General features: G+C 39.6%; 1 protein-coding gene, 1 long non-coding RNA gene and 1 other non-coding gene across 16 annotated transcripts in view; 2 read left to right on the forward strand and 1 right to left on the reverse strand.

The window, feature by feature from the left end:
- ACACA (acetyl-CoA carboxylase alpha) overlaps window positions 1-18,828 on the reverse strand; it is a 286,753-nt gene that overhangs the window by 174,334 nt on the left and 93,591 nt on the right. For 13 of the 14 annotated variants that reach the window (XM_024979601.2, XM_005219975.5, XM_059877716.1 and 10 more), the window contains 7 exon segments: window positions 17,021-17,153; window positions 15,360-15,498; window positions 9,490-9,599; window positions 8,133-8,214; window positions 7,291-7,389; window positions 5,577-5,683; window positions 2,503-2,613 (listed from right to left, as the gene is read on the reverse strand). In XM_024979601.2, coding sequence (XP_024835369.1) covers window positions 2,503-2,613; window positions 5,577-5,683; window positions 7,291-7,389; window positions 8,133-8,214; window positions 9,490-9,599; window positions 15,360-15,498; window positions 17,021-17,153 — 781 coding nt within the window. 14 annotated transcript variants of the gene reach the window in all.
- LOC112442838 (U6atac minor spliceosomal RNA) lies at window positions 7,017-7,144 on the forward strand. Its single transcript, XR_003031127.1, has one exon. It is a non-coding gene; the product is annotated as a U6atac minor spliceosomal RNA (small nuclear RNA).
- On the forward strand, window positions 10,003-15,667 carry LOC112442606 (uncharacterized). The gene is made up of 2 exons (XR_009491645.1): window positions 10,003-10,044; window positions 15,376-15,667. It is a non-coding gene; the product is annotated as an uncharacterized lncRNA (long non-coding RNA).

The following is an 18,828-nucleotide window of genomic DNA, read 5'->3' on the forward strand; positions in this document are numbered from 1 at the left end:
GTTCACGTACTGCCGAAGCCTGGCTTGGAGAATTTTGAGCATTACTTTACTAGCATGTGAGGTGAGTGCAATTGTGCGGTAGTTTAGTTACTTTTTTTGCCAGGGCAGCATTACACCTTTAGGTATCAGTTTTTAGGTCAGTTATGCATTGATGCCTACCAAACCACCAAAATTTCAGTGACTTAGGGCACTAACCACTTTGCTTACAGCAATTTGAGCTGGGCCCAGTTGGGCAGTTCTTCTGCTGATCTTGGCTAGGAGCCATTCAGGGAGTTAGTCATCTAGCAACTTAACTAAGCTTGGAAGGTTTAATATGAACTCATGTACATGTCTCAAAGGTATAGATGAAACTGTCAGGTCTAGGAAGCCTCAGATGAGACAATTCATCTCTGCTTTGTGTGGCCTCTCTTTTTCCAGAAGCCTAGACTATGCTCTTCACAAGGCGAGTCTGAGGTTCATTCCAAAAGGCCAAGGGCAGAAGCCAGAAACCACTTGCAGCTTTGGTTTTGAAACTAGTCACCATTTCTACTGTATTCTATTGGTCAACCAACACAAGTCACAAGGTCAACCAAAACTCAAAGGGTGGAAGGAAAAAAAGTCACTATTTCTTCATGGGAAGAAGGCAAAATCATACTATAAAGGAAGTGTATATAGGGATGGAAAGAGATATCATGGTCATCTTTGCAAATAATCTCTCACAAGCTCTTTTCTGTATTTTTCATCCTTTTTGTCTCTTCATGCTTCAGTCTGAGCTTTCTTCTGACTTGCCTTCCAGTTGCTAATTATTTCTTCAGTTGCATCTAAGATGCCATTAAACCCCTCTATTGACTTAATTTTCAGTTCAGTTCAGTTGCTCAGTCCTGCTCAACTTTTTGCGACCCCACGGACTGTAGTACACTAGGCTTCCCTGTCCATCACCAACTCCGGGAGCTTACTCAAACTCATGTACATTGAGTCAGTGATGCCATCCAACCATCTCATCTTCTGTCACCCCCATCTCCTCCTGCCCTCAATCTTTCCTAGCATCAGGGTTTTTTCTAATGAGTCAGTTCTTTGCATCAGGTGGCCAAAGTATTGGAGCTTCATCATCAATCCTTTCAGTGAATATTCAGAACTTGAATATTCAGAACTGGTTTGATCTTCCTGCTGTCCAAGGGACTCTCAAGAGTCTTCTCCAACACCACAGTTCAAAAGCATCAATCCTTCAGCACTCAGCTTGCTTTATGGTCCAGCTCTCACATCCATACATGACTACTGGAAAAAACATAGCTTTGACTAGACGGACCCTTGCCGGTAAAGTAATGTCTCTGCTTTTTAATTTGCTGTCTAGGTTGGTCATAGCTTGTCTTCCAAGGAACAAGCGTCTTCTAATTTCATGGCCACAATCACCATCTGCAGTGATTTTGGAGCCCAAGAACATAAAGTCTGTCACTGTTTCCCCATCTATTTCCCATGAGGTGATGGGACCAGATGCCATGATCTTAGTTTTTTGAATGTGGAGTTTTAAGCCAGCTTTTTCACTCACTCTTTCACCTTCACCAAGAGGCCCTTTAGTTCGTCTTCAATTTTGGCCATAAGGGTGGTATCATCTGCATATCTGAGGTTGATATTTCTCCCTGCAATCTTGATTCCAGCTTGTGCCTCATCCAGCCCAGCATTTCGCAAGATGTACTCTGCATATAAGTTAAATAAGCAAGGTAACAATATATAGCCTTGATGTATTCCTTTCCCAATGTGTAACCAGTCCATTGTTCCATGTCTGGTTCTAACTGCTGCTTCTTAACCTGCATACAGATTTTGAGGAGGCAGGTGAGGTGGTCTGGTATTCCCATCTGTTGAAGAATTTTCCAGTTTGTTGTGATCCACATAGTCAAAGGCTTTGGCATAATCAATGAAGCAGAAGTAGATGTTTTTCTGGAACTCTCTTGCTTTTTCTATGATCCTGCAGATGTTGGCCATTTGATCTCTGGTTCCTCTGCCTTTTCTAAATCCAGCTTGGACATCTGGATGTTCTCAGTTTATGTACTGTTGAAGCCTAGCTTGGAGAATTTTCAGTATTACTTAATTTCAGAGAGCCTGAGTGAGGCCAAGCCAAGAGCATCCAGATCAGGAATTAACCATTCTACACACTTTATCTAAGATGTCAGCACAAGCAGGGCACAAAAACATAGGAAGGTACTGACTCTTCCTTGTTACTAGGAAGGCCTATGAGCCATACAAATCAAATAGGGAAGAGCTATCTGAGAAACTGAGCAGTTTTACATAAGACAGAATAATGACTGCTTGAATTAGCTAAATGAATAAAACCTTATATTGAATTGGACATTTCACTGATATTTTTTCCCCCTGCTACTAAGAAGGTAGAGGTTAAAGCGAATGATTAGATTAGTTACAAACAAAAAATTTAAATATTTTCTGGACATCCAAATTATAGTGTGAATTAAATCACATATCTCTAATATACCTATTAGTTCAAATAAAGAACAACAACTTGTACTCCACCTGTCTGAAGAGGTTAGGGAAGTCATCTGCATTGTTGACTTTTCTGATTCCCTTCCCTCCTCCTCCTTCTGAGGCCTTGATCATTACTGGATATCCAACTTCCTCCGCTGCCTTCAAGAAGAAAGAGAAAAATTGAAGTGAGAATGGTATTCGTAGAGAAGGAGAAAACTGGCATTTTCTCCCTTTAAAAAAATGCTGTCATCTGGTAGGTCTATTAATATACATACATTAAAATAGAAAGATCCTGAAGATATGGTATTAGATGAGAAAAGAAGTACCAGAATAGTATTTGCAGTAATGGATTGATCCAAAAGAAACTGTGTTTGTCCTTTTTTAAAAAATACTTCTTTATTTATTCAACAGTGATGGGTCTCAGATGTGGCATGTGGGGTCTTTCACTGTGGCCCATGGACTCTCTGACTGTGGTATGTGGGCTCAGTTGCTCTGTGGCACGTGGGCCCTTAGTTCCCTGACCAGGGATCAAAACAAAGTCCCCTGCATTGCAAGGCAGACTCTTAACCACTGGACCACCAGAAAAGTCCCAAAAGAAACTGCACTTTTTGGTAGGTAAAAAATGGTTCTATATTGGCAATTTTGTATGGTTCAATCTAAAATAATCCCATATAGGTCAAAAACAAAGTAAAACTATATACACACACACACACACACACACACACACACATATATATATACATATATATATATATAAAATTATGTACACATTCATACACTTACATATGTAAGTACAAAAAAACTAGTCTAGACTATTGACCACTGGTGATTTATAAAGGGAAGATGAGTAGATATAAACTTTCACTTTTTACTGTATATATTACTGTATTATTAGAATTTCTTATAATATGCAAGAATTTGTGCCTTAACCATAATTTTTATTTCTTAAAAATTTACCAAAGTGTACATTTCCTTTGTTCCATAACTTTTCGTTTTAAAAAAGACAAAGAAAACACAGGCAGTTCACTTAATATAAGCTGACCACCTCAGCACAGCTTCTGATCTTCTGACAACATAGAAGACTCAACAAATCAGGATTCTCACATATCCAGAAATTTTTTCTCACTTGACTTTTTATAAAAGATAAAAATAACAAGATACCAAAACATTAATAGTCAGAAAACTAATTTTAAACAAATGCCCTAAATGTGCTTTTCATATTTACAGTATTTTATGAGATGATCCCAAAACTTTTCGAATATTTAATTATATATCCATTAAGCAAGGAGCCAATTAAGTCAAGATATACCTATTTATTAGATTGCTATGCTATTATTAAAAGGTCTGAGGTAGCCTTTACATGTAATAATATGGAAGATATCCACATTGTAGCTAAGGCAAAAAGCAGATTGGGGAAAAGTTAACCAAAAGTTTAAAACAACTGAGTCATTCCTTTGTTGAAACATTCCAGTCTTATATAGTTTACATTATAAAAACATCTAAAAAATGTGTCACCAGAAAAAGACCATTTTAATTTTTGTCAGTAGTTTTAGGCATGAAAATCCTTCATAGTCCCATTTCTTCTAAATTCTCTTAACTTCTATGCTTACAAGCAAAATCAGCATGAACTCAGTCAGTGGGTGATAAATGATTGAAGAAGCAGGCACAAATGTGGGAAAGACTAAAAAATAGGAGAGCCCACATGATATAAGAACAAGGCAGGCCTTTAAAATACATAAGTTCTAGACACAGGTCATCCATTTAAAGTATTTCAGAAAAATTTTAATGCCACAAGGAAAATTCTTATATATAGGAAGAAGAAATCTTGGATTATAAAAACAATATATATGGTAAGACCCTAATTTCATAACTATCGTAACAGTTATAGTTATGGGAACCTATTAATAAAGACTGTCATTAAATGAATCTATGAACCAAAAAAGGCTGGCAAAAATTTTACGTTTATATTATAACCAGGAAAAAAAGAAATTTTAACTGATAAGCAATATAGCTAATTCCCTACAAAGGGTTTCTACTCTTTTGCAAATTATAGCAAATAGGACATACATCAGCAATTCAATTGGAAACATTAATTCTTCCTATTAAGGAGGTTACAGGATGCTTAACTTGAAATGCAAGCAACAGAGCAAAATCAGTTGAATATGCACTATTCCTCTTGAATTTATTGCAGATGAGTCAAACATGAGTAGCTTGCTTTTCTAAAATATAGCTCTTTGATCATCTCCCTGGTGGCATAACTGACACTTCCAACTAGTTAAAAAGTGAAAGGAGAAATAACTGGAGGGGACTGTGAAGGAAAGAAAAAATACTGTTGAAGAAAAGATCTCCTTTTGCTTCGGTGCATGTTTCTACATAGACAGACAATAATTAGAAGAACAGTTTCAGCCTCTATCAGCTCCCTCCCTCACTCCTCTCCAAAGCAAAAAGAATGAACTCTGATCTGTCAGTTTGGAAGGAGAAACTGAGCATGTATAGCTCAGCCTTTTCCCCTTTGAGATCAGCCCACTACACAGAACACATGTTCTTTCTCAGCTCTCAGTCATACAATAAACTAAATGGCAAAAGCCATCTCTGTGATTACTCACATTGCCAGTAACCAGTGAGTGAGCCTGCTTAACTGATGTTCACTTTACGAATCTGATTGTTGCTGCACAGTTAGGACATTTTCATCACCATATCTGTTCGTATTAAAGCTGACATTTTGATCTCTGTCTGCCAGGGTTCTTGGTTCTGAACTCAAGCGGGGCAAAAAAGCGGTTTGCCCCTAACTCCACCACACACCCACACCCACACCCACCCACACACACACACACACACACACACTCTAACAGGTGGTGGAGAAAGAATCAGGACCTCCTTAAAGCTATGATTTAACCACCTAAGAAGTGTTCTGTCCAGGTGAGTGGCTTGCTTCAAAACAAATTTAAATTGTTTTTGTGAAACGTAGGTCACTTCCTCGTTCTATTACATAAACTACATCTCCTGGTCTTACAACCCTAACACTCTCATGGGTATATATCATAAACCAGGCTCCAAATCCCCATATTTGGGACTATAATTGGTCCGTTGAACATGATCACACCCCAGAGTTAGTAACCTACCTTCAGCCCATCATCCACATCCTTCACATAACCTTTTTCATATAGTTCCTGAGGAACATTTAAAATTCGTTTTGAAAAATCATTTTCGTGCCAGTCCACACAAAGACCTGCAACAGATAACAGTGACTTAAAAGCAGCTACAAGAATTTCTGTTCTTGTCGATTTTCTTCTTACACCTTCTTTAAAATGCTTTCATATTTATTCAAACTTGAGGGTAGATGTGAGAAAGAAGAATACCATAAAACCCTGATCAGTCCTTGGAGTTAGCAGGATTTACCTAATATCAACATCTGGCCACTTGGGTTCTGATGCTGGAAAAAGTCAAGAGAGATAATAGGCAGCAACTTAAAAAAAAACAAAACAGAAACGCAAGGACCTGAATACAAGACAAACAAACAAAAAAAAGCATGCCAGACTTCTCACAGAAACTCAGCAAGCAAAGGATCTTCGATTTGTGTGTTCAGGCCTGCTCCAGGGCCAGAGGTCTGAGAAATAATTCAATCTTTATGAGCCCTTGGAAATGGAAATGGCGGTTTTATTGGCCTCAGCAGAGTCATGACGCCAAGCTTCCTGACTGTCCCTGTACTCAGCCACAAGGGGAATGGTACAGCCTCTCCATTCAAACAAGAACAAACTCAACCTTTTATTTTAAACTGTTTGACCCAGCAGGTCTGGAAAGGATATTGCAATTCCCCTGGAGAGCCAGAGTAACAAGAGTTCAAATCTGTTTAGACTCAAAACAACGGTAGTTCCCATTTGTAAGAGGTTTTAGTGTGTGTCTGCTCCCTGTGCTTGAGGACCGAAAAACAGAAGTTCTTAATACTGACAGCTCTAATAATCCACATGGCACTCTTTAAGGGATCTGTCAAGAATAAATCATTTTTAGAAAAAATTCAGGCTTCTGCATGCTTGGAAGAAAGGTTGATTATTGACCTCAGTTTTCAGGGCAAATGAGTGGTTGAATGGTATTAAACAGGCAAAACAAACTGTCAACAGATTGTGGGCTCACATTAAGAAAATACTGGCCAAAAAGACTATATACGTGGATCCACATGACTGAATCACTTTGTTGTACACCTGAAACTAACACAACATTGTTAATCAACTATACGCCAATATAAACATTTTCAAAATATAAAGACTGAATAAACAAAAAGAAAGAAAGAAAATACTAGCAGGCAAATATCTAAGTAAGTGGGTTTTAGCTTTTTCTTAGTGATTTCAGTCATCGCCCAGGCAAGTTCAAAGGCCTATTCCACCTAAGAAGACCATCTCTGAGGAAGATCCTAGCCTAGGAAGACCTATCCTAGCATAGATCTGAATCCACAGAAGCAGATGAATTTCCTCAGAGTTTTTCCAAATTAAGTCCCAAGATCATTTACATTACCGTTTAGTGTCTCTGAACCTTGTACAAAATTTACATTCTTACGACATGATAGGATGTTGTATGAAAGGAGCAAAGGTTAGCACTCCCCTTGACAAAGATGGAAGAGGCTCTTGGGCCTGACAACACGCATATGCTTAAGACATGATAGAATCATAGATACAGCAATTAAGCCAGGAGATACAAGCTACCAATCAATCAACTTGGATTCTATTTCTTGTCAAATATTTAATACATTTTAAAGCAGGCCTAAGCCCCCAGCCACAGTCCCAAATACCCTACTGAGCTTTTCTGCACTTTAAGATACAAACAAGAAATAAAATTTCTTACCACTGCCACTCCATGGAAGAGTTGGGATACCAGCAGTTTGAGCCACTATGGAAGATGCGATCTTATCCCCCAGAGCCCACATGGCTTGGCTTGGAGGACCTAAAAACAAAACAAGAAAAGAACCCTGACTGTAACATTTTGGCCTCATTTCTTTCCCAAGTATTTTGTCTTTCATATAATTGTTTTTGTATTTGTCTTGTACCCCCCGCATCGCATACTATCCATATCAGAAACTTGATGACGGGGACTGCTGTGTTTTGGCTCATCTTTGTATCCTTTATAGAACCTAATGTAGCAGATTTTTACACACAGAGAGAATTCAATATATGTCAATATATGCTGAATTCAATCCCTGACAAATCATCCTTCATGATCCAACACTACCAGATTAACAAAGTCTTCTCTTTTTTTATGATTATCCTGAAATAAGGACAATAAAGTTTTGGGGTTCAAGTCTAAAATATTATACTCTCCTTGGACTTAGGGAAACCCAAAAGGAAGATTTATCATTAATAGGCTTTACAAAGCATAATCATCATTGTTGAGACAAAGACAGAAACACTTACCACCATATAACCTTGATTTTTCTCTCTCTATAGGAGAGCAGAAAAGTCAGAAGAAATAACCCTCACTTACAGGACTATAACCTATATGCTTAAATGTGAAGGTACTGATTCATATTTAAGGGCACACTGATTGTTGAATATAAAAGCCCAGTGCGTGATGAAAAATAAAAGCCTAGTATGTGTTAAACAGAAGAAAAGCAAAATATAGAGGGGGAATATGGACCAAAATGACAGAGTGAAACAGAAAAACAGGAAGAGTACGTCAGAAAGGCTTACCCATGAAGGCGATGCCATTTTTCAAGAGAAGTTCTGGGAGCTTGGGATTCTCAGAAGCATGACCCCAGCCAGCCCAAACTGCCTACAAGGGAACACAATATGATTCATTCTTAAAATTCGTAGTAAAAAGAACACGATGCAACTGTATTCCTCTCTAACCAAGACTGGCTGTACTTCATGAGGTACAACAGTGCCATAGCAGCCTAATGCTTAATTCAGCTTTTATGCCCGATTCTTGGCCAACTTTTTACAGAACAACAATAAGCAGTCGACTGTGGTAAAACCTCTGAAGACGTCAAAAACAAGTTGAAACTGATGTTAAGATCCAGCTGGTACTGTTGCGCTTCAGGAAAGTCAGTTCATACCTTTCAACTACACTCTACAGAGCCTCTTCTAGACATGCTGGTTTTTTTTTGTAGATTGCATTACTTTGGCCACCCAACTCCACCTTTATATCTAGTGGTTATACTGCCATACAAATGTCAAGTTTTTTTCCTCTTTGGGCTTTAAGACACTTACCCTAAACTCTCTACAACAATGTGATAGAGAAGAAAAAACCTCCTTCTACACTACTGTGGTTCTAGACTAAGAGTATTTCATTGGAAATAGGTAACTTTCACTTAGTGGGAGGTTTGAAGGTGAAATGGATAGAATAATCTCTGAAAGACCCTCACAAACCTCTTGTTTAGATGATGTTTACTTTATGGTGACTCATTTCACTCTTCTCATCTTTCTTTTCCCTCTCTGTATATACCATATAAAGGCTCTTATCGAGGTTCAGAAAAGATGCTTTATATAAAATTAAAATTTCTTCACTGGCTATCCCCTCGTGCCTAATTGTAAAATGGTTGAATTTGGCACAGGGAACGCTTCTCAATAATCTATAACAACCTATATGGGCAAAGAATCTAAATAACAGTGGAAGACCTGAACCAAAGGCCAGACACTATAAAACTCTTAGAGAAAAACACAGAACATTCTTTGACATAAATCGCAGCAGGATCTTTTCTGACCCGCCTCCTAGAGTAATGAAAATAAAAACAAAAATTAACAAATGGGACCTAATCAAACTTAAAAGCTTCTGCACAGCAAAGGAAACCATAAGCAAGGTGAAAGGACAATCTTCAGAATGGGAGAAAATATTTGCAAACGAAGCAACTGATATAAAACTGAGAATACGTTTTATTCTCCAAAACACAAACGTAATAGTGGATATATGTCTGTGGATACCTGATTTACTTTGCTGTACAGCAGAAACTAACACAACGTTTTAAATCAAACATACTCCAGTAAAAAAAAAATGTTTTTTTTTTAAAAGGCTGAATCTGGTTTTCAAGGAGACGCTGGCATGTCTTACTTGCACGGGGATCCTTTTAGCAATGTCAAGAATTAACTCCACATTTGCATAGTTGTTGTTGTTGGGGCCTCCTGGCACGGGCACGTAGTGATCCGCCATCTTAATGTATTCTGGAAACACAAGCACATTACCAATAATTAAAATTTATTTTCAGAAATGTAACATCAGAGCAAAAACTACACAGAAGACAAGTACCATCATATGTAAGCATGGGACAAACTACATTCGTGGGATAACTTCCAGAACCGTTCATTTGGAGGCTCTTTGTTAAGTCACAGGCACTAAAATGTGATAATCTCAGGAAGCTCTGACACCAAGCAGCAGTTCCCAAACAGTTCACTGTGTCAGCTTTTTGAAGAGTCATTATGATCTCTATATTAAGGGTGACGTGTCACTGAGAGGCCCATTATTCTGTTCGGAGAAAAAGTTCTATGACACCTTTCATCTTTAACTTGCACTATATTCTGAGAAGGCCCCTTTCCTGATATAAAGCCGGGACAAAATGAGGAAACCGGGGAGAGACTGGAGGGTTTGTAGACTTGCTAAACAGGAAAGGTGAGTTACAGGAGTCTGTCAAGTGCTTGAAAAACATTTGTTTATCTGAAATGTTCAGGATACTACGGATTTGAAAGATACTTAAAAAGCTAACTTCTTTCCTTATTTTTTTTTTGGCGGGGGGGCACAGTATCCCCTTTCAAATCTGTGACCTGATGTTTCTTCCTTTTCTGGAAGTAATTGTGGCAGAGCAGCTACAATGTAAAGACTGTACTAAGCTCTTTATATACATTACTTTATTTAATACTCAGTAATCCTTTTTATAATAGGTATTATGAGCATCCAGTTTATAGGGAATTACGTCTTGGAGCAGTTAACTAATTTGCTCAAGGTCCATCTCCACCATATTTTTTAAAAAGACTCTTTTTGGGGGTGGAATTTGGTTGCTGTGCTAGGTCTTTGTTGCTGCATGCCGGCTTTTCCCAGTTACAGGTACTGGGGTTACTCTTCATTGCAGCGCGCAGGCTTCTCATTGAGGTGGCTTCTTTCACTGCAGAGCAAAGGTTCCAGGCATGCGGGCTTCAGTAGCTAAGGCTCCCTGGCTCAGCAGTTGCGGAGTCTGGGCTTAATTGCTCCATGGCTTATGGGATCTTCCCAGACCAGGGAAGGAACCCATGTCCCTTGAAAGATCCCACAAGCTGCAGAGCAACTAAGCCTGTGTGCCACAATTATTAAGCTTGTGCTCTAAAGCCTGGGAATTGCAACTATTAAAGCCCACGAGCTCCAGAGCCTGTGCTCTGCAACAAGAGAAGCCACAGAGTGAGAAGACTGTGCACTGCAAAAGAGAGTAGCCCCTGATCACCACAACTAGAGAAAAGCCTGCACAGCAACGAAGACCTAGCACAGCCAAAAATAAAAATAAAACGTTTTGAAAAAGAATGGAGCCCATCTCACTGGGAGACTTTTCCTTGCTGGCTTGCAGGAAGCAGGAAGTCATTTGGGGATGGCCCACGTGGCAAGGAGCCAAGAGCAGGCTCCAGCTAACAACCAGAGACACATTCAGGCCCTCAGTCCAATAGCCCACGGAAAACTGAGTGCTGCGAACACCCACGTGAGCTTGAAGGCAGACCTATCCCAGGCTGAGCCTCAGACGGGACGGCAGCCCCACTCGAACACTGATGGCGGCCTGATAACCGGAAGTCAAAGACCCAGCTATAGAAACTGTGAGATAATAAATGTCCACTGCTGCTTTTCTTTGGAGGGATACTTGCCATATGGTAATACAGTATTTTATTTATTCTGTCCATTAGTAACTACTATTTGATAACATCTACAATATTAATAGAACTTAATCTAAAAGAAGTTCAACTTACATTAGTTTTTTTGCATTTCAATACTGGATATTAAAATTATGATGGCTGAAATTTTATGTCAAAAATTTATAGTGGATGTTTGACATTAGTTGTTTACATACAATTCAGTTTTTGGTGGAAAATGGTTTGGCTGCAAGAGAGAACATTTGGTTTACTTCAACTAATAGGAATATCTCTTAATGCTGGGATGGCCTCTTTGTATTTCTTCTGCTGTTGATTTTTGGCACAGTTATCTGTGACTGTATGAATAGAGCTGACTGGAGAGGTGCTCATCATGCTTATTCCAAATAAGAGTATGTAACCAATTACTACAGGAATGAGGTGCAATTGTCCAATATTTTTGAGGCCAACAGGTTAAGTATAAGGAGTTTAGCTAAGATTCAGGAATTAAAGCCTGAAGCTTCATATGAAGCCAAACTGAGAGTCCAAAACCTTGCCAGTCTTCATATCCTCCAGTATTACCCTCCACAAACAGATCTTTCAAGTTGCTACCTGAATCATCCAATTATTTACACATATATTTTAAAGGTATCTATCTTTTGGATAAGATGCATGTTGAAATATTTACAGATGCAATAAATATTTGCTTTAGAGATTATGCTTGGAGGAGAGAGGAGGTATAAGTATAGCTGAAAGAAGTTGATTTTGGATAACAGATGGGAAGGAGTTCATTACGCTCTTCAACATTTGAATTGTGAAAAACAACAACTAATTCACTTAAAATGCAAATCTTTAATGTCTGATATACATGGAGACACAGACGCACACACACATACCTAAAAAGTCCATGCTTTTAAGGATGAAAAACAAGACCATCCTTGACAAATACTAGGTCATGTCTAGATCTTGTCAGATAGATAAGCTATCTGCAGTTTCCAGATAACCTCTGTGTCACACCTTCCAATATTTGCATATATATTCTTTCTGCCTGTAATACCCTTGTCTTCCCTCTAGTTCAGTTCAGTCGCTCAGTCATGTCCGACTCTTTGCGATCCCATGAATTGCAGCACGCCAAGCCTCCCTGTCCATCACCAACTCCCGGAGTTCACTCAGACTCACGTCCATCGAGTCGGTGATGCCATCCAGCCATCTCATCCTCTGTCGTCCCCTTCTCCTCCTGCCCCTAATCCCTCCCAGCATCAGAGTCTTTTCCAATGAGTCAACTCTTCGCATGAGGTGACCAAAGTACTGGAGTTTCAGCTTTAGCATCATTCCTTCCAAGGAAATCCCAGGGCTGATCTCCTTCAGAATGGACTGGTTGGATCTCCTTGCAGTCCAAGGGACTCTCAAGAGTCTGCTCCAACACCACAGTTCAAAAGCACCAATTCTTCGGCACTCAGCTTTCTTCACAGTCCAACTCTCACATCCATACATGACCACTGGAAAAACCATAGCCTTGACTAGACGGACCTTTGTTGGCAAAGTAATGTCTCTGCTTTTCACTATGCTATCTAGGTTGGTCATAACTTTCCTTCTAAGGAGTAAGCGTCTTTTAATTTCATGGCTGCAGTCACCATCTGTAGTGATTTTGGAGCCCAGAAAAATAAAGTCTGACACTGTTTCCACTGTTTCCCCATCTATTTCCCATGAAGCGATGGGACCAGATGCCATGATCTTCGTCTTCTGAATGTTGAGCTTTAAGCCAAATTTTTCACTCTCCACTTTCACTTCCATCAAGAGGTTTTTGAGTTCCTCTTCACTTTCTGCCATAAGGGTGGTGTCATCTGCATATCTGAGGTTATTGATATTTCTCCTGGCAATCTTGATTCCAGCTCGTGCCTCTTCCAGCCCAGTGTTTCTCATAATGTAGTCTGCGTACAAGTTAAATAAGCAGAGTGACAATATACAGCCTTGACGTACTCCTTTTCCTATTTGGAACCAGTCTGTTGTTCCATGTCCAGTTCTAACTGTTGCTTCCTGACCTGCATATAGGTTTCTCAAGAGGCAGGTCAGGTGGTCTGGTATTCTCTTCTCTTTCAGAATTTTCCACAGTTTATTGTGATCCACACAGTCAAAGGCTTTGGCATAGTCTATAAAGCAGAAATAGATGTTTTTCTGGAACTCTCTTGCTTTTTCAATGATCCAGTGGATGTTGGCAATTTGATCTCTGGTTCCTCTTCCTTTTCTAAAACCAGCTTGAACATCTGGAAGTTCACGGTTCACGTATTGCTGAAGCCTGGCTTGGGGATTTTTGAGCATTACTTTACTAGCGTGTGAGATGAGTGCAACTGTGTGGTAGTTTGAGCATTCTTTGGCATTGCCTTTCTTTGGGATTGGAATGAAAACTGACCTTTTCCAGTCCTGTGGCCACTGCTGAGTTTTCCAAATTTGTTGGCATATTGAGTACAGCACTTTCACAGCATCATCTTTCAGGATTTGAAATAGCTCAACTGGAATTCCATCACCTCCACTAACTTTGTTCATAGTGATGCTTTCTAAGGCCCACTTGACTTCACGTTCCAGGATGTCTGGCTCTAGGTAGTGATCACACCATCGTGATTATCTGGGTCGTGAAGCTCTTTTTTGTACAGTTCTTCTGTGTATTGTTGCCACCTCTTCTTAATATCTTCTTCTTCTGTTAGGTCCATATCATTTCTGTCCTTTATCGGGCCCATCTTTCCATGAAATGTTCCCTCGGTATGACTAACTCTTACTCATTCTTGGGTAGACATAACCACTTTCAGAAATCTCTCTTAACTATGTTAACTCCTCTTAACTCTTAACCCAAGAGCAGGGACCAGAGTTAAGATGTCTCATCTCTGTGTTCTCATAGTACCCTGTACATATTCCTATTATAGCACTTACCTCATTGCATTGAAATTATTCGTTTCCTAGAGCAAGATCACAGCGTATTAAACTGTGGGTCTCCATGCTCACTGAGTGAATGAATACATGAATTAATAGGAGTACCAAATAGAAATATGGAAAAAGAAATCATGCAAGGTAGCTTACATTTATTATAGACAACTTCTTCTTTACAACTATCCAGTGAAACAGACATGACTTTCCTTGTACAGATACAAGACTGCAGCTCAAAGATGTTGAAGGATCAATCTAAATGAACAACATCTGCTTTCCAATCAACTGGTGCCTTCTCTTTTTCTAAAGATAACATTATAACCCTTACTGCCTTAGGAATAGTCTTAATATCATTGTCTCAAGACAGAGAGTACATATAAGACCAAAATGAGTTTTTAAAGACAACTCTTTAAAGACACAGGTTTGATCCCTGGTTCAGGAAGATACCACATGACACGGAGTGACTAAGTCCACATGCCACTAAGTCCGGGTACTCTAGAGACCGAGAGCTACAACTATGGAGCCTACACACTTTAGAGCCCGTGCTCTACAACAAGAGGAGCCATGGCAATGAGAAGCCCACACACCACAACTACAGAGTAGCCCCAGCTTGCCACAACTGAAGAAAAGCCCGTGCAGCAATGAAGACCCAGTGCAGCCAAAAATAATTAATTAAATTTTTTTTTAAGTATGAAGCAGAAGTATTAGCTACAATCTTTCAACTATACCAACAATCTACAATAACCTACCACTCTCAGATGGAGGGTCATCTAAGCAGAAAGAATATGCAGAAGAGCCTACAGAGTAAAACTTATTTGGGTCCTAAGAGGTCTCTATTCCCAGGAGGAAGGGGAAAAAGAATCTTAACACTGAAATTCTCTAAAATTCAATGCAGTTCATAAGGGAAAGGGCACTTCCTTCCAAGCCTTTCTACTTACACACGCTATAAGAATGTGACTTAGCAAGTAACACTGAAAACCCAAATCAACACTTTGGTTAAATTAACACCCATTTTTACTTAGAAACAGGAGTTTATGTTGAGGCTACATAGAGTACAATCCTGGTCTACGCCTATTATTGACACTTTTTAAAAGACAAGTCCTTGGGTTTGAATCCCCCAAGTTGACATCCTCTTCCTTAAAGGTTGTGCCATTCAATGTTTTACGTTTGAGGATGCTGCTTTCTTAATGTTTAATAACTTACCTGCATTGGCTTTCAGGTCTTCAGGTGTGACCATGACAACAAATCGGATTGCACGTTCATTTCGAAACATCTCATAAGACCACCGGCGGATGGATCTCATGCATTTCACAGCTGCAATGCCATTGTTGGCAATGAGAACCTGGGAGAGTTGGGGGATAGGAATTGCAAAGAAAAGTGGAAAAGGCAGGCAAAGATGGAGGAAAAGACAAGAGAACATTTTTGTACATCTTTCTCTGAAATGCCAGAGTTTCAACTAGGAATCTGTATAGCTGGTCTAGACAATTAAGAACCAACTCCTGCACGGTCAAGGGATGTTTTAAGATGCTAGCAAAGCAAATACTTCAATGCTGCTGTTGTTTAGTCACTAAGTTGTGTACGACTCTTACGACCCCATGGAATGTAGCCCACAAGGCTTTGTTGTCTATTGGATTTCCCAGGCAAGAAATACTGGAGTGAGTTGCCATTTCCTTCCCCAGGGGATCTTCCTGGTCCAGGGATCAAACCTGTGTCTCCTGCACTGCAGTGGATTCTTTACCACTGACTCACCTGGGAAGTCCAAAATATGCGCCAGCTAAAACTTACTCCTTTCTTAATTCATTTCCTGAAGGGACACATCAGTTCCTCAAGTCTTATAAGTTGAAAGAGACTCACAGACTTAGAGAACAAACTTATGGTTGCCGGTGGGGGGAGGGATAGTTAGGGAATTTGGGATGGATAACAGAGGTGAGGAGACACGTAATCTATCCTCATTGGAAGACTAATGGAAGTACACTGCTGAAGCAATACTTTTAGGAGTGGGAATACAGGTCCCCACCCTTTAAACTTTTAATCACTGTAAGCTATTGCAACCAAGTCAATCTCTCAGCTCTGACACGATGTGGATAAAAGTGACTCAGATTTGCTCACGTTTCAAAATACTTATAATCACTTTAAGTACTCTTGCCTGGAAAATCCCATGGACAGAGGAGCCTGGTAGGCTGCAGTCCATGGGGTCGCTAGGAGTCGGACACGACTGAGCGACTTCACTTGCACTTTTCACTTTCATGCATTGGAGAAGGAAATGGCAACCCACTCCAGTGTTCTTGCCTGGAGAATCCCAGGGACGGGAGAGCCTGGTGGGCTGCCATCTATGGGGTCACACAGAGTCCGACACGACTGAAGTGACTTAGCAGCAGCAGCAGCAACATACCCTCTAAATATCTCAAATTTCTGGTGGGATCCATAAGTTACAGTGTATCAAACTTGTTTAAGCCTTCTCTTCTGAAACTCTCTCCACTCCTTTAGCTCTAAATCCCAATTCAATGACACTAACCTCCCCATCATCACCCCACAAGCTAATCAATTTCTCATACCCTCTCATATCAGTGTAGCCCAACTCTAGGAAAACCTTGAAATCTTTCTAAAAGCAACTTATGGGCACTGCTTCACCTTCTTGCTTAGTTATGATCAAATTATCAGTGGTAAATACATATTTCAGAAAATAGTGAAATTATCTAATCGTTTAATTTAATTACTTAATAAAGCTAGGGAGGCAGAAAGGATAATTCTGCACAGTCTCAGAAATTCAAGCCACATGCCAGTTTCAAGCAAATCTAGACTACAAATCGAGGCATTAAATCTCATGGGCTTTTGAAAAAATAATTGAGCAGGTTGTAACTTACCTTCTCAATCACTTTATTCCCACCAAAACGAGTAACAAATTCTGCTGGAGAGGCTACAGTGAAATCTCGCTGTGAGTCTATTTTCTTTCGGTCTCGACCTTGCTTGACTAGGTGCAAGCCAGACATGCTGGATCTGTAAAAATAGAGAAATCACGAAAGTCTACAGATGAGATTTCTTCACATCATCTGTCTCCCCTGGAGACCTGCTTTTCACTGCCCAGACTTGAAAGTGTACTTCCTATTGTACCCTTGTGGAAACTGCATGCTGGGAGACCACACAGTTTTTAAACAGAAAAGAGAAAAAGAAAATGATCACTGCTTGTGAAAATTTCAGGGGGGGCGTAAAAAAGTGTTCCTGAATAATAAAAGGCAATATTAAGGTTTACCAACAGACACCATCACAGAGAGAGAGGCAAAGAATAGATTAAAATGAGATGGTATGCTGCTGCTGCTGCTAAGTCGCTTCAGTCATGTCTGACTCTGTGCGACCCCATACACAGCAGCACACCAGGCTCCTCTGTCCCTGGGATTAATAATAATAATAGACTCATAGAGACTGTTAAAACTAAAAAATAAACAGTTAGCCAGCCTGCTTCTGAACTATGATTCTGACACACAGAGGACCTGCACCTCTGTTATCTCTAGCCTCCGTCTTTCTTACTAGCTATAACTCCACATTTTTAAATGCCTACAAAACGCTTTAGTTGGGTATTCCATAGATGTTTCAAAATCAACAATTCCAAAAACAATTTATTTATGAGGCAGCATTAAAAAAAACAAATTTCATTGATCTTATGATAACACACTTTTTTTTTAGCTTTTTAAAATCTCTGAAATTGCTATGTATCTTACAATTGATGGTGTGCTTTATTTAAGTGGCAGAATTTCTTTTTCTTGTGGTACATACAATAATGATGCCTCTAACAATTAATGGTGCTTTAAATTATATAGCAGGGGAAACAGCATAAGCCTGCGTTTAAATTCCACATCTTCACCAAACAACCTTGCTAAGCTTCACTTTTTCTTTGATAAACTATACATGGTATTGGGACTTCCCTGGTGGTCCAGTGGGTTAAGAATCTACCTGCCAACGTAGGGAATACAGGTTAGACCCCTAGTAAAGGAACGAAGATCCCACATGCTGCAAGGCAACTAAGCCTACAAGTGGCAACTACTGAGCCCGTACACTGTAGAGTCTATGCTCTGCAACAAGAGAAGCCACTGCAATGAGAAGCCAGAACAGCCCCTGCTTGCCACAACTAGAGAAAATCTGCATGCAGGAACAAAGATCCAGCTTAGTCAAAAATAAACAAGAAAGGAGTTGCAAAACATACAGACACACACACACACACACACACACACACACGCACACAGTCCCTAGAGATTAGCTTTCAGTTTCTTAGGGAGAAAGAGACGGAGAAGGTATAAACCTAGGATAAATAAAGAACTGTCTAAGAATAAGACAATAAGGGAAGCAAAGTGTTTATTGATAAAATTAAGGTGGTGAAGGGACTGATCATACGGTCTAATCAATAGTTTAGAGAGCAAAGGAACGTTCTGAGGGTCACTTATAACCAAAAAAGGGAAAAAAACAGAAATATATATTACTTTTAATGATGGGATCCTTCATATAGCCATAACCAGAAGTTAGGCACCATGCTAAAAACAAGATGATAAAGTGGAAAGATACAGAAGACCTCAAAATCTTTACTTCACACCTACCTTTTCTCACAAAGCTTTTATAGAATGTTGTCTTTCAAAAAGATGAAGTAAACCAAGAAAAAGGGAGAGAAGGAATGCAAAAAATA

This window comes from Bos taurus, chromosome 19 (genome assembly GCF_002263795.3).
Source record: "Bos taurus isolate L1 Dominette 01449 registration number 42190680 breed Hereford chromosome 19, ARS-UCD2.0, whole genome shotgun sequence".
Classification (NCBI taxonomy): domain Eukaryota; kingdom Metazoa; phylum Chordata; class Mammalia; order Artiodactyla; family Bovidae; genus Bos; species Bos taurus.